The sequence below is a fragment of the Siniperca chuatsi genome, linkage group LG3 (assembly GCF_020085105.1).
Source record: "Siniperca chuatsi isolate FFG_IHB_CAS linkage group LG3, ASM2008510v1, whole genome shotgun sequence".
Classification (NCBI taxonomy): Eukaryota; Metazoa; Chordata; class Actinopteri; order Centrarchiformes; family Sinipercidae; genus Siniperca; species Siniperca chuatsi.
In genome coordinates, this window is record NC_058044.1 from 30411425 (window position 1) to 30425574 (window position 14150).

General features: G+C 39.4%; 1 protein-coding gene across 2 annotated transcripts in view; it reads left to right on the forward strand.

Annotated features, from left to right (window-relative positions):
- The window catches only part of sorcs3 (sortilin related VPS10 domain containing receptor 3), a 244175-nt gene that overhangs the window by 171138 nt on the left and 58887 nt on the right, over window positions 1-14150 (forward strand). For both annotated transcript variants that reach the window (XM_044190684.1, XM_044190685.1), the window contains 5 exons: window positions 763-836; window positions 2125-2189; window positions 2830-2948; window positions 7643-7732; window positions 8198-8377. In XM_044190684.1, the coding sequence (XP_044046619.1) occupies window positions 763-836; window positions 2125-2189; window positions 2830-2948; window positions 7643-7732; window positions 8198-8377 (528 nt within the window). The remainder of the gene's footprint in view (window positions 1-762; window positions 837-2124; window positions 2190-2829; window positions 2949-7642; window positions 7733-8197; window positions 8378-14150) is intronic.

The following is a 14150-nucleotide window of genomic DNA, read 5'->3' on the forward strand; positions in this document are numbered from 1 at the left end:
TGGCCGGGCGACTTCTGAGCCGGCATCTAATATCTTTCATTGTCATCATCATCATGAGGTAGGCAGTAGGGTGACGGGTCTTGCCTAAGGACCCACACTGGATGATGGTCATTGTTCAATGCGCCCCAAGGGGGATTTTATATAATTTTATTATCGATATTTTTAAAAAGGAATCAATACCAAATGTAGCTTGAAAGTAGCTTGTGAATATTGAAGTATCGATCCCGCAGAAGCTATATATAATTCCTTGCATTCATGTGCACTCATTCTGTAGGACTTCTGGTTTTGATTGGGTGCTGAAGAAACAGTTTTATGTTCAGCATTTGTTTTTAATACAGCAGCAGGCTAAAACCTACTGAATCAAACCGATTTATTTGCTGATTAAGCTAAAAGTGGCCACATTAGTGTCATATCTATTTCAGTTTTTATTTGTTATTCATGTAAAGCACTTTGCTGAAACCTATAGCTCTAATTTGTAAGGGGAGAGGGGAATAGAGATGCCTATATCTGTGACATTATGTTAGTTAATGGCAAGTTGGTAATGATGATAGCCGTTCAGCGGTATGTCGGTCTATCGCTCCCGATAATGCTTTATAGCCGCAGACTAACCTCCACCCTGGAATTATCCTGCCATGGATCAAGCTCACTCGTCACTGTTACAACTTTTAAATTGGCCAGTCTAATTAGAAGCTGGACCAATATGGAAACATGCATTTATCTTGCTAACAAGAATTTTTTCTCTTCACTCTGATATCTCCACAGTTGTACAGCTCGGTGGACTTTGGAAGAAAATGGCAGCTCATCCACGAACACGTCACTCCGAACAGATTCTACTGGTGAGCCGTCCTTTTTCACATCTTCACTTTTTCTTTTTTATTCTGTTCCATTCCTCCTCTCCAAAGTTTTGTTTACTCAGGAATGCAGAAACTGTTGCTCATGTTCTGTGCGACTGAGCAAGTGATATTGATGGCTTAGAACAAGGTGTGACTGACTGGTGATGCTGCTGAAATTCTGCACCTTTTCTACCCCTTGATACAATCAGGCAGAGATTAATCTCCTCCTTCAGAACACACTTTGCATTCAGCGTCCGAGGGCATGTCGCATTAAACTTCATTTCACACGTCCTGCTCATATCAGGCATATTGCACAGAAATACTGTGTGTGTGTGTGTGTGTGTGTGGGGGGGGGGGGGTATCAGTGTATTCTACTGATTCATACATGCAGATCCAGAAGTTTACATACAGTATGCAGAGCTATGACTAATAATGGATCGGGACGTCCCTGTCACTTCTCATCCAGTCACGTCTGCTGCTCACTCCCCCTGCAGTGTGCCTAATATGTCTGAAAGTGCACACTCATCACAAACGTAGGCCCAGATCTATTCCTGCTCATTGCTCCTCTCCCCATCTCTGAGGTGACTGGGGTGTGCCTGGGATTGCTGTTGGCTATATCCACTGTAACTTGCATAAATCTGGAGCTACTTCCGTGCCATCATGGTATAATCCTAACTAATGTGCGCAATCCATTGCTGGCTTTGCCCTTCACCGCCAAAGCCCCTTCAAGGACATCTAAACAGTGGTTGGGCCTCTAGCAATGGCTAGGCAGGCCTCCAATTGGCTGCATTTAGACAATGGCTTCATCAGCCTCCAAGGGATATGAAATATCGTCACAATGGGAAATCTGCGTCCATCCAGTGTAAATCACAAGCAGTGAAATGTGCAAGAAAGCAAGATTTTACCCAGAGATATACTCACAGTCAGAGAGTGTGGTGACCCTGCACCACCCAGTCAATGATGAGTAGACTGTATTTGTATTTCTTTGTTTTGTTGCATTTTGCTGCAAGAGAACTAGCCTAGAGCTGCTGTGGGTGTGTTTGCCATAATGTGGCATTTAAAATATGAGGGAAACTTTCTGTATTCTCCTTTCTAAGTTAAAGAAACAGCTATAACTGGAGCGGAATGCCTCTGCTAAATCCTTGTCCCTTTTTTTTCTGTTTCCTCTTCCACCCTCTCTCTGCACTTACAACTCTCTGGTCTTTTTTTCTTCTTTTTTCCCCTTTACATCCCTTTCTATTCATTGTCATTGTGATTATGTATTCTTCCACGGTCTGTCATTCTCTCCAAGGTCTGTCTCGGGCCTAGACAAGGAGCCAGATCTGGTCCACATGGAGGCTCATACACCAGATGGAAGTGAGTGTCTCCTACACACTCATACACATCAAAGAGGAGTAATGAACAGGTCTCTATAGGAATGAATTCCTTCTGGAGAAAAGAAGGTGTCCCTGGGGAAACAGCAATGGCTCGCCCCACAAATAAACCCAGTGCATGATTCTTGATTAATGTGGCCTTTCTTCTCTTTCCTTTCACTCGATGAATGTCAGCTCTATAACTGTGAATGGTAGTACCACCAAGGTCTTCCATAGGTGACAAAGGTGAAACTGTTTATGCCAGCCTGTGATATCAGTGTCGCGTCAGTCTGAGATAGAAGCATTGCTTTTTTCTCATATAAACGTGGTATGATTGAAAGGCGGATATGTTTGGGGTATGTACACATGATAAGAATAGATCTGGTGCTAGAAAGAGGCCCAGATAGTCCGAGAAAATGTCAGACTGCATAGGCGGGTGGAGTAGAACCCTACACAGTTCAAGTAAGACACATAAATATCTTTTGAGCGCTACTTTAATTATCTATATAATTGAGAAAAAATGTATCTCTTGTTACAGTTAAGGTATTGCTACAGCTTTATATATTAAGATGCACTATAAGAAGCATACTAAAGTTAGTCGTCATAAACCTCTCATGCTTTTTGTATGCCTTTGTATGTAACAGATGTGCAGTATGTCACATGCAGAGCTCAGATGTGCACAGAAGCTAACAGGAACTACCCATTCCCTGGATACATCGACATCAGCTCTTTGGTGGTTCAAGATGACTACATATTCATACAGGTAGGGCTCTAAACAGTCAGCCCCACTTACTCTGTGGTACATGACGGATTATGCTATGTAGACATTATCAACCCTGAGTAAAATGTGTCATATATTGGGGAGCCACTATAACTAGTCTAGCTATTTTGTATGAAATGTGGGTGTGGATTTAACTTGCATTAGCAACATTATTACTAAAATGTGTCTTGACTTTCTAAGCTACATTAAGCTACTTATGACCACTGTGAGGTGGAAAGGGAGCGTATCTATGATCCCAGGGTCCTAAGTTCCCTAACCCCCTAACCATAACCCTAGAACTGGGGAACATAGGACCCTAGGATCATTGGACCCTTTGTCATGTTCCCATTATGTGCCATATAATTCTGTGGAACAAAGCACCCTGGGAACATAGGAATGACCCTAAGACTAAACACAGTCACAGAAAACACAAGCTACAACCAGCTTCAAGGAGGTTTGGCTAACGTGTTAGCAAACAGGTTTTGTTCTACACAAGACCCTTTCATATCACACAGAGTTATTTGAAATATTGCTTAGGCAGGTTTAATATTAGACCATCGTGTTGCTTCTTTACTACTATCTTCAATTCATCTTAAATGATTGTGCTTGGCACAAAGAAAAGATGAAAAAAAAACATTTTACTTTTACCTCAACTGAACATTTGAGCTGTGTTTTTCTGTGAAGCCAGTCTAGTTTTAATATTCATCCTAGCCACTGCCCGGTGTGTCATATTAATCATGATTTGTGCGACGGAAAAATATGAAATGGTAATGTCCTGAATTCCAAGTAACGAAGATGCAATTTATGGGTTGTATTTTAATTTCCTCTACAGCATGAATATTATTTACTTTGACATTGTGCAAATGAGGTTTCATACATTTAAAAGTCAACACGAAAAGTCAGCATAATTACATGGGTAGTCCACAACAACACCAATTTTATTCAAATTTACCTCCGACAACTGTTGTGGTGCTTTATGTCTGTTAAAGGTGTTTTCAGCACCTGTGTAGGGAAAAAAAAGTTTTCTGCTTACCTCTTCACCTCTTCTAAATGTATCTTCTTCCAAAGGTGGCTTTAAGACCAATAGGATATTTATATGTGTATTGCCCACTTAAATGTGTTAGTTTATGTGTATATGCACAAAATCTTGCATATTTACACACACCCCCCATTCAATTTCAAACAATTATATTCTAAGTATAAAAGGCACGCGATCACGTAGTGGGTATATAAGCTGTGGGCTGGCACTGCATTCTTCAGTTGACAGTTAAGCCTCAATCAGTAAAGCCACTGAAGACCAACCGACTCAATATTTTTTATTTATTCTTTCAGAATAAGTCTTTTTTAAAATTTTAAATATGTCACCACTTGAGTCAGCTTGCGCTCTATGGGTGCAACACTGGCACTACCACCAACAATTTTTAGATAAGCTTCACTATTTTCAGAACCAGTTGCCACTAAACTTATACAGCACTCTCTTGCTCCAAAGAAGAGATGACCCAAGTGCTACAAAAACCTTCCCTGACACTGTTGCAACAAACTAGTAACCATAATTTATAAAATCCTCCAAACCCTGATCCCCTCACCTCTTCACAGTCCACCAAGCATCACAGCCTGACATCAGCCTGTGTAAGCCTTGTAGCCTAAACCTGAATCACTAAAATACAGTTCTGCCTTTTATTATTATTTTCAGTAGTAGAAGTAGTAATTGTAGTTTTGACTGTGTTCTCCATGCTGATTGATCCCACTAAATGTTTTATTTAGTAGAGAACAGAGATTTTTCAGAAACCTACTTACCTGAGCCACCTACAGGCAAGTCCTTCCTCCAAAAGCCTTACTGGCCTTGGCAACACATTAGACAAAGAAATAGAGTTGTTCTCCAAAGATCCTTCAATCCTGTTTGACCTCTCCAAAGCCTTTGAAGTAAACTCACAAGCACTCAACCCAAACCTCCCCTTCAATTTTCACACCTCCACATTTTAACACGTATGCGTCACAGATGAAAGATCCTGAAAAGGATGGGGAAAAAAAATCAATCATACCAATTCCTCTTAAAGTTCAAACCGCCTCTGGTTACCCCGTCATCGATCTCCTGCTCCTTCACTCGATTGCATGTGGGACTGTTCTGTAGTGCTCAATGCTAGGCCGCTATATTTCCTCTCAGAGCTTGTTTTTTCGCTCTTCTGAGCCATTCAGAGCACTTACAAGATCAGTAAAAGAATCAACCCTGTCATACAACATTAATACTGATATCGCTTCTCTTCAGCAGAGAGCCACAAGTTTGATTTGAAAGGTTTCCTGTAATGAATTTCATGTCCTTATTGATAGGAGGGAAAAGTGGGTTATGGAGCTGCAGTCTTGCTTTTCTCTGTCTCTATGTGTGTGTAAGTGTATAAAGTGCTTGGCTTCCATGGCCTTGAGGCTAATGACAATTCTCCAACACCCGCCAGCCCTGTGTTTTCTTGCTGCATAAGCTAACAACTAACAGTTTGAAGTGTTTGCAAAGGGTCTAGACGATTAAAGACGACTTTTTTTCTCATAGCCGGCAGATGAGGCTTGGTTAGGCAACTTAAAGATTTCTCTTGACAAAGAATAATGAGACTATTGATTGTCCTACGAGATATTTACTAAGTCCACTTTGAAACCACCAAGTGCATTGACACCTAGAGAGGGCAGCACCCTCTGAATGGAAGCCAGGAGATTGCTATAAATGGCCATGTCCAAACAAAAAAAAAAAAACCCTGTGTATCCAGCAGCGCCTTGAAAACCAGCAGGACAAAGAGAGAGGCAGAGATTGATGTGCGCTTTTACCCACCACTTTAATTGATTGGAGAAAATATGATATGGTGTCAGTGATGAGGTTACACATGAGGCCTTTATACAAGGTGTCCTCTGCATTTGTTCAGCAGCAGAGCTCCTTCACCACGGAGCCCCAACCTATTCTCATTCCCAGGTCGTCATATACCGACATTTTGTCACGCCCCTGGCGTCTCATACAATCACACAAGGTACCCTTTATCATCTGTATGAAATGCACCAGACTTTTAATTAACTCCAAGGTAAAACCATCCGCAGTAATATAAGACGCTCAGAGCAACTGCTCTGGCCGTCCATTCACTCCAATATTAACCTAAACCGTGGCACTATAAGATGCTGTGAGCATCAGTCCCATTGGAGCACCTGCCTCCTGGAAGTATTTTCCTCACTGTTAATTCCCATGTTACGGTTTTCTTTCAATGAATTTCAGAATTTCTCAAAACTAAAACACAAAAGTGTCCTTGATAATTCAACAATACGATTAATAATTCTGTAAATAGATTTTAAAAAGTCAATTTAATTTACTTTGTTTATTTCATTATTATTATTACCTTACTTTTGTCTATTCTTATTGTTCTGTGTTGCATTTTTTGGGAGCAAATGCCAAGACACATTCTTTGTATGCTTGCACTGACTAATAAAACAGATTCTGATTGAATGGGCTACATCATGCTGGCATAAAATCCCAAAACCAAGAATCATAAAGATATAAAAAAAATCACCAGGGTTGTGTAAATAGTATCCTATGCATGCCTCAGTATTTGATGACCTGTGAATGAGAACGAGTTAGTCTTTTCAGCCATAACACAAGCAATTCAGGCTTTCCTCCAAGCCTGTAGTAATGCCCTAGACTGTCATCAGTATTGTATAATAATCTCTGAAGGTGACTCATTTTGGTCACTAGTTCCACTGAAAAAGAATAAACAAACAAAAAGCTTCAAATTATGTAACCTATTGGGCCTTCAAAGTGTTCTCTGAAACTAGGCCTGGGATGGCTTGTGTAAAGGAGAAAATTACTGTAAACTGTTATAGATAGCTCTTGACTTCTATCATGTGAGCATAGGCAACAACTGGTGGTGTCGTCAAATAAGATCAATTTCATTGATCCCACACCGGGGAAATGTGCTTGTTACAGCAGCTTAAGATTTAACACATACAGCAAAAAGGTTGATAGATATAAAATACACCTATCCCTATGTACACCTGTTATTTATACAGATATGGGTAATTGCAGATAATTCTTGCACACACATTGTAATACGCAATGGAGTGTAGCATTTTGGTATAATAAATAAATACTACCAGAGAGATGGATGAATTAAATAATAATAATTAAAAGTATAATTTAATATATATATATATATATATATATATATATATATATATATATATATATATATATATATATATATATATATATACAGGCTATATATTAATTGCACAGGACAATTCAGTACTTACAGCTTACAATCCTTTGAAAAACACAAATATTTCCTAAAAACTACAATTCCCTAGAGGCCCACTATGCAGCTTGATACAAATCAGCACCACAGTAGTGTTGTAAATAGGATCGTAAAAAGACATATCATCTAAATATATCAGACATACACCTTGTATGAGACAAAAAGTCAGTATTTGACAACCTGAGAATGAGAACAGGTGAAACAGGTCTGGGAGGTGAAAATTTTTTTGTTGCAATAAAGCGTGCAGGCGCTTTACTAAAGCATGTGTGCGATTTATTAAACGCATGCGCATTTTACAAAATGTTTAAAAAAATTACCTCCATGTCACATCACAGCAGTGCTAAGACAAACTGTGAAAATGAAATGAAGTATAATGCTTTTATTCAATATATGAAATGAATTGTGCTTCATGTGTAGGTTCCTACATCAGGACGAGCCACCTATTATGTGTCCTACAAGAGAGACTCATTTATACAAACCAAACTACCCAAATATTCCCTGCCCAAGGTAAGTTGTAGCAAAATTAGCCTGACAAGTATTTTGACTTTTTACTTTCTGACTCATAGAAATCAGTTTTAATTTCAGAATGTCACAGAGTTAATTAATCATAGACTTAATTAAGAATTTCCATTCCTATTCCTGAAAGCTTTTTAATTTGATGCTGTCACAACAGTGAAATTTATGTAGATTGGTTAATAAACTGCATTAAGCCACAGTTGTGTCACCAGTTTTTTTTTTCAGTTTCTTTTCCCTTAAAAGCTGGCATACTGTCCTTTTAAAGTCATACTTTTAGTAGTGGTACCGCACTCAGAGTAAGTCCCCGTGTGAGCTATACCTTACAGTATGTTGTCAACCATTTATATTCACACCACAGCATTGATCTCATGACCAGTCCCACAGGGTCAGCATGTTGTAATCCGTCACCTCTCCGCCTCCAGTCATAACTCTTAATCTCTCCCTTCTCCCTGATAGGATTTACACATTGTCAGCACTGATGAGAAGCAGGTATTTGCGGCGGTGCAGGAGTGGAACCAGAATGACACCTATAACCTCTACCTGTCTGACACCAAAGGGATCTACTTCACCTTGGCCATGGAAAATGTCAAGACCACTAGGGGCATCGGGGGGAACCAGATGCTGGACCTGTACGAGGTAGGCACCTGATGAAATTGGTCACCCTGGGGTTAAACATACAGTGAGGTTTTCTTTGATTGAATCTATGTGAATTTACAGGGACTATTACTTTCTCACTACTTCTTAAGATCTGCCATAAAATACAGGCACATGCATGTGACAACACACACACAGTGAAGCAAAAGTTGTTTGTTTTTTGAATGCTTGTGGTTAAATGTGCAATAAATTCAGATTTCTATGTCCATTGCACAAAATAACCATATCTCAGAAGGGTGCATCAATAGGGTTGTTAATTGATACCAGTGACCCAACAATTTATTTGCTGCTGCCAAATTTTCTGGCTTCCAAAACCCTGCAGTATATTCTTCCTTGGAATATTTTAAAGGCCCACATCTGATGAAAATGTAAACAAAAAGGTTCACCTGTCAACCAAAAATTATAGGATGGTGTTAATTGACAGGTCTTTTAAAGGGTTTTTTTTAAAGACAATTTTATGCATCAAAATCAGTTTATTTGTCATGGGGATTAGTATTTGTACTAGTACTAGCCTATGAAAACAGTTGTATAATGTCTTAAGTGGCTCTGAAGGAGCTTTGCTTGAAGTCTGAGAAAACAACCCCTGATGATGTCACCAGGCTACACGTTTTTAATGAAAAAAATTAATTACAAACTGCATGCTTGGAGTTTGATACGTGAGCATTCATCAGGCAAGCTGGGTCCAACAAAAAGATGATATCGAGTTGCATTGTGGGAAATGTAGGATCTAGCGGAGTTTGACCCACACAAGGAACTAAAAGTCAGGATATCTTGGCCTCTGCTGCTTCAATTTTCACCATTCTTAATTTATTATGTCTCTTGTCAGTCCCCCAAATGTATATAATACTTAATTACTGGAATACTTCTTTAATGCAGGGACTAACACTAGGCAACAGCTAAATCTAAGTTATGAGTGTTTTATTGTACTAATCAAAATGTATTTATGACTGAAGACATTCATTATTCATACTTGTAATGTCAATTTTCTGCTGATCAAAGGTCAGGTCTTATTTATGCCATACTACTTAATTTGGATGTAAATTTTTTTAATAATTTAAGTATGTATTTTAATGTAAAAGATGTAGTGCTGGGTGATGCATCAGACAAAAACCTTCAATAAATAATTTGGTTAGTTTTTTACCTACCGTTTGATTGGAATCAGGCATTGTTATAGCAGTAATGTGTAAGATAATAAAATAACACAATATGATACAACTGATAGTGGATAAATGATCAGTTTGAATTATTGCTCAGTCTTAATATGATGGTCTATGTTAGTTTTATTTGTTTTAAAGGTATGCTATTATAAATTAGGTATGGATGTTGATGACGGCAACAAAGCTGCTGATAATAATGATGAAAAGTTTGTAAAAGTTATAAACCACACTATTAAACACATTATTCGAATAAATTATGTTAGCAAACAATTGCCTATTTACATATTCAGCAGACACAGTGCAACATTAACATTCATTTGGAGTTATGTTTATGGCCACCTGTTGATTTTAGCGTTGTATTGGTCTCCACAAACTATTTCCTGAGGGACATATCTGGCTTTTAAGCTGCTAAATGCTCCACTATGTTCACTTGTTAGTTGCTAACATCTGTCATTTGGTGCTGAGCAGGTAGGCTTTGCTTAAAACAGCTGCCTGCTGCAGTTGGAAATGGGGTTGTTAAGAGCGATGAGAGTGAACTAAATTTGTGGGCTATAAAACCAAAACAATGAGCTGAATGAGGCTAAAATGCTCTCATCTGAGTTGGATGATTATTCTTTCAAATGGTAATGACTTACCGCAGTTAGTTAAAAAAGAACCTGCAGTCGATCAGTTCGGATTCTTTGCTTTACACACAGACTTGCTATAGAGTTTGTGTAACTTGTCTGGATAATGCATAGGTTTACAGGCTGTGGTCATCCATCTTCCTGACAGGAGGCATATACAGTATGAAAAGCATGCTTAATGGGGCTCACTGCCATGCACCTCTGGACTTGTAATGACCTTGTTAGCTTACTGGCTAGCTACTGTATGTGTTTGCATTAGCATTCATAGCAGGAAAGTAGAATTCCCTACTTCTCCACTCTCTGGTGAACCCAGTTTATCAATCCTGAACTGGCAGGTGTGACTGAGACAGTGAAGAAAGTGAGATAGTGGCCAACAGCAGTGGCAGCGTTGTGGTAATTAACAATTCCATTACTTCTCCTGCACATTTTCTGGTGTGTGTGGCTCTGAGTGTGTGTGCAGCTTCTATTACCATGCAGCTGTAGTTAAGGCATTTCACCATACAGCATGAGATAATAAGGCATTTTAATTAATTTGTTACGCGGCCACAGCTCCGTTCTTGATCAGAACCTAAACAAGAGATAGATGATACACTGCTGTCTCTGATAAATCAGAACCATTACACAGGGGAAGATATATGCTGTGGAACTCATTCCATTTATTGCTGTTAGACCCTGACAAACTGCACTTCACAGGCCTAATGTTCCAGAGAGAAGACGCAGCTCCAGTCAGGCCAGAGGGGAGACAGCAAAGTATGTGAACGTTTTTTTGTTCTTCCACTTAGAAGTCATGTCTCTTCCCAAAGGCCCTCTGTTCTCCTTGCATCCTCCTCCCAAAAAAATCAATTATGCTATTTCCACACTGAAAATTGCACAATTATCTTCTAAATTAGAAGGATTATTTCATTGTCAATCAGATTGGATAAGGGCAATTTCTGTAATCATGAGCCTTTGTTGTGCAAACTAATTTTCTGTTGACATCAGGGCTCTACATCACCCGCTAAACTTCACTTCAATCTGAGAGGTGGTTTAGCAGGTGGCCCTCCGACAATTTTCACTCTGATTGGCTTGGGTTTACTGTATCAAAAATCATTTATTTTTCTCTTGCCTCGCTATAAACAACTCTGAATTGAATGACGACATGAAGTGGATTGTTGTCAGTGGAGTGTATAAGATGATCTGGATGATTCTGAGTCATGTTTGTGTTTTTCCTACCAGTACGCTTAATTCAATTCAATCCAATTTTATTTATATAGCGCCAATTCATAACAGAAGTTATCTCTTTGCGCTTTTCCTATAGAGCAGGTCTAGACCATACTCTTTATAATATTATTTACAGAGACCCAACAAATCCCAACATGAGCAATTACTTGGCGACAGTGGCAAGAAAAAACTTCCTTTTAACAGGCAGAAACCTTGGACAGAACCAGACTCAGCACAATGCAAATAGGGGCGGCTGTGGCTTAGTGGTAGAGCGGGTCATCCACCAATCGGAAGGTCGGCGATCGAAGTGTCCTTGGGCAAGACACTGAACCCCAAATTGCTCCCAAGGGTGGTGTGTGAGTATTTTAAAATAGTAATAATGTAATGGTAGTGGTAATATTAATATTAACAAATTAATAATAAGATGAATGATAGTCATAGCAATAATAATGACAATAATAGTAACAGAGTCAATAACAACAACTGTAGTAGAAGTTGTCAAGCAGGAACACAGGGGCAGCAGGTGCCCCACAACCACAGATCCAGTCTCTCTGCAGCTCTGGAGGTAGAAATACCTGCTGAAAGCGACAGAAGGAGAAAGGAGAGAAACGAGAAAGCACAAAACTACGGGAGAGAGAAGATATTGAATTAGTAACATGCAGTAATGGGATAAAAATGCATACAGATGGAGAGGGAGAGGAGGAGAGAGGGAAGAGATGCATCATGGGAAGTCTCCCGGCAGTCTAGGCCTATAGCAGCATAACTAAGGGATGGTTCAGGACTCACCCAAGCCAGCCCTAACTATAAGTATCAAAGAGGAAAGTCTTAAGACTTAAGACACCATCTTCTACTTAAATGTGAAGATGGTGTCTGCTTCCCGAACCCAAACTGGGATCTGATTCCACAGGAGTGGAGCTTGATAACTGAAGGCTCTGGCTCCCATTCTGCTTTTGGAGACTCTAGGGACAAGTAATCCTGCATTCTGGGAGCACAGTGTTCTATTGGGTAAAAAGGTATTATGAGCTCTTTAAGATATGATGGTGTCTGACCAAGAGCTTTGTATGTGAGGAGAAGGATTTTAAATTCTACTCTGGATTTTACAGGGAGCCAGTGCAGAGAAGCTAATATTGGAGAAATATGATCTCTTTTCCTGGTTCTTGTCAGTACACATGCCGCAGCATTCTGGATCAACTGGAGAGTCTTAAGGGACTTATTCAGGCAGCCTGATGGAATTGCAATAATCCAACCTAGAAGTAACAAATGCATGCATTAGTTTTTCTGCATCATTTTGAGACAAGAAGTGCCTGATGTTTGCAGTGTTGCATAGGTGAAAGAAGGCAGTCCTCCTCCCAGAGTTAAAGGATAAATCCTGATCAAACATGACTCCTAGGTTCCTTACGGTGGTGCTGGAGGCCAGAACAATGCCATCTAGAGCAACTATATCTTTAGATAATGTGTCTAAGAGGTGTTTGGGGCCAAGTACAATAACTTCAGCTTTGTCAGAGTTTAACATCAGAAAATTGCAGGTCATCCAGGATTTTATGTCCTTAAGCCATGCTTGAAGAGAAGCTAACTGGTTAGTTTCATCTGGCTTGATCGATAGATGTAATTGGGTATCATCCGCATAACGATGAAAGTTTATGGAGTGTGTCCTAATAACATTGCCTAAAGGAAGCATATATGAGGTGAATAGAATCGGTCCAAGCACAGAACCTTGTGGAACTCCGTGACTGACTTTGATACACAGAGGACTCACTGTTAACATGTACAAACTGAGATTGATCTGATAGATACAATTTAAACCAGCTTAGTGCGGTACCTTTAATGCCAATTGAATGTTCCAGTTTCTGTAATAGGATGTGATGGTCAATGGTGTCGAATGCAGCACTAAGATCTAACAAGACAAGTGCAGAGACAAGTCCATTGTCTGATGCAATTAAAAGGTCATTTGTAATTTTCACCAGTGCTATGATGCACTCTAAATCTTGACTGAAAAATCCTCAAACAAACTATTGTTAATTAGAAAGTCACACAAATGATTGGCAACTGCTTTCTCAAGGATCTTAGAGAGAAAGGGAAGGTTAGATGTAGGTCTATAGTTGGCTGAAATCCCTGGATCAAGCTATTACAGCTATTTTGGACAGCTAAGGACTGTTTCTCCGTCAGCTGGGCTACAGTGCTGAAAAGAAACCTGGGGTTGTTTTTATTTTCCTCTATAAATGATAAGTAGTAGGCTGCTCAGGCATTACAGAGGGCTTTCCTATATGTTTTAAGACTATCTTGCGAGATTAAACGAGATTCTTCCAGGCTGTTGGAACGTCATTTCTTTTCAAGTTTTCACAATGATTGTTTTAATTTGCAGGTTTGGGGGTTATACCATGTAGCTAACCTTCTTTGTTTTATTGTCTTCTTTTTTAGAGGGGCGATAGAATTGAGTGTCGTTCGTAGTGAGCCTGCAGCACTATCAACAAAATGGTCAATTTGGTAGGGGCTGATATTAGCATAGTAGTCCTCTGTTATATTGAGACATAGCATAGAATTAAATGCAGATGGGATCGCTTCCTTAAATTTAACTACAGCACTATCAGATAGACAATAGCCAATTGAATATAATAATGAGATAAATGCAGTACTAAGGCTATCATTTTCAACGTCCACATGAATATTGAAATCACCTACAATACGCCAACCTCCGATTGGCGTAATCGGGAGTCGTTAAATCCACAAAGCTCTGATTCCACAAATGAGCCATATAATATATTGTAGAATGCTAAA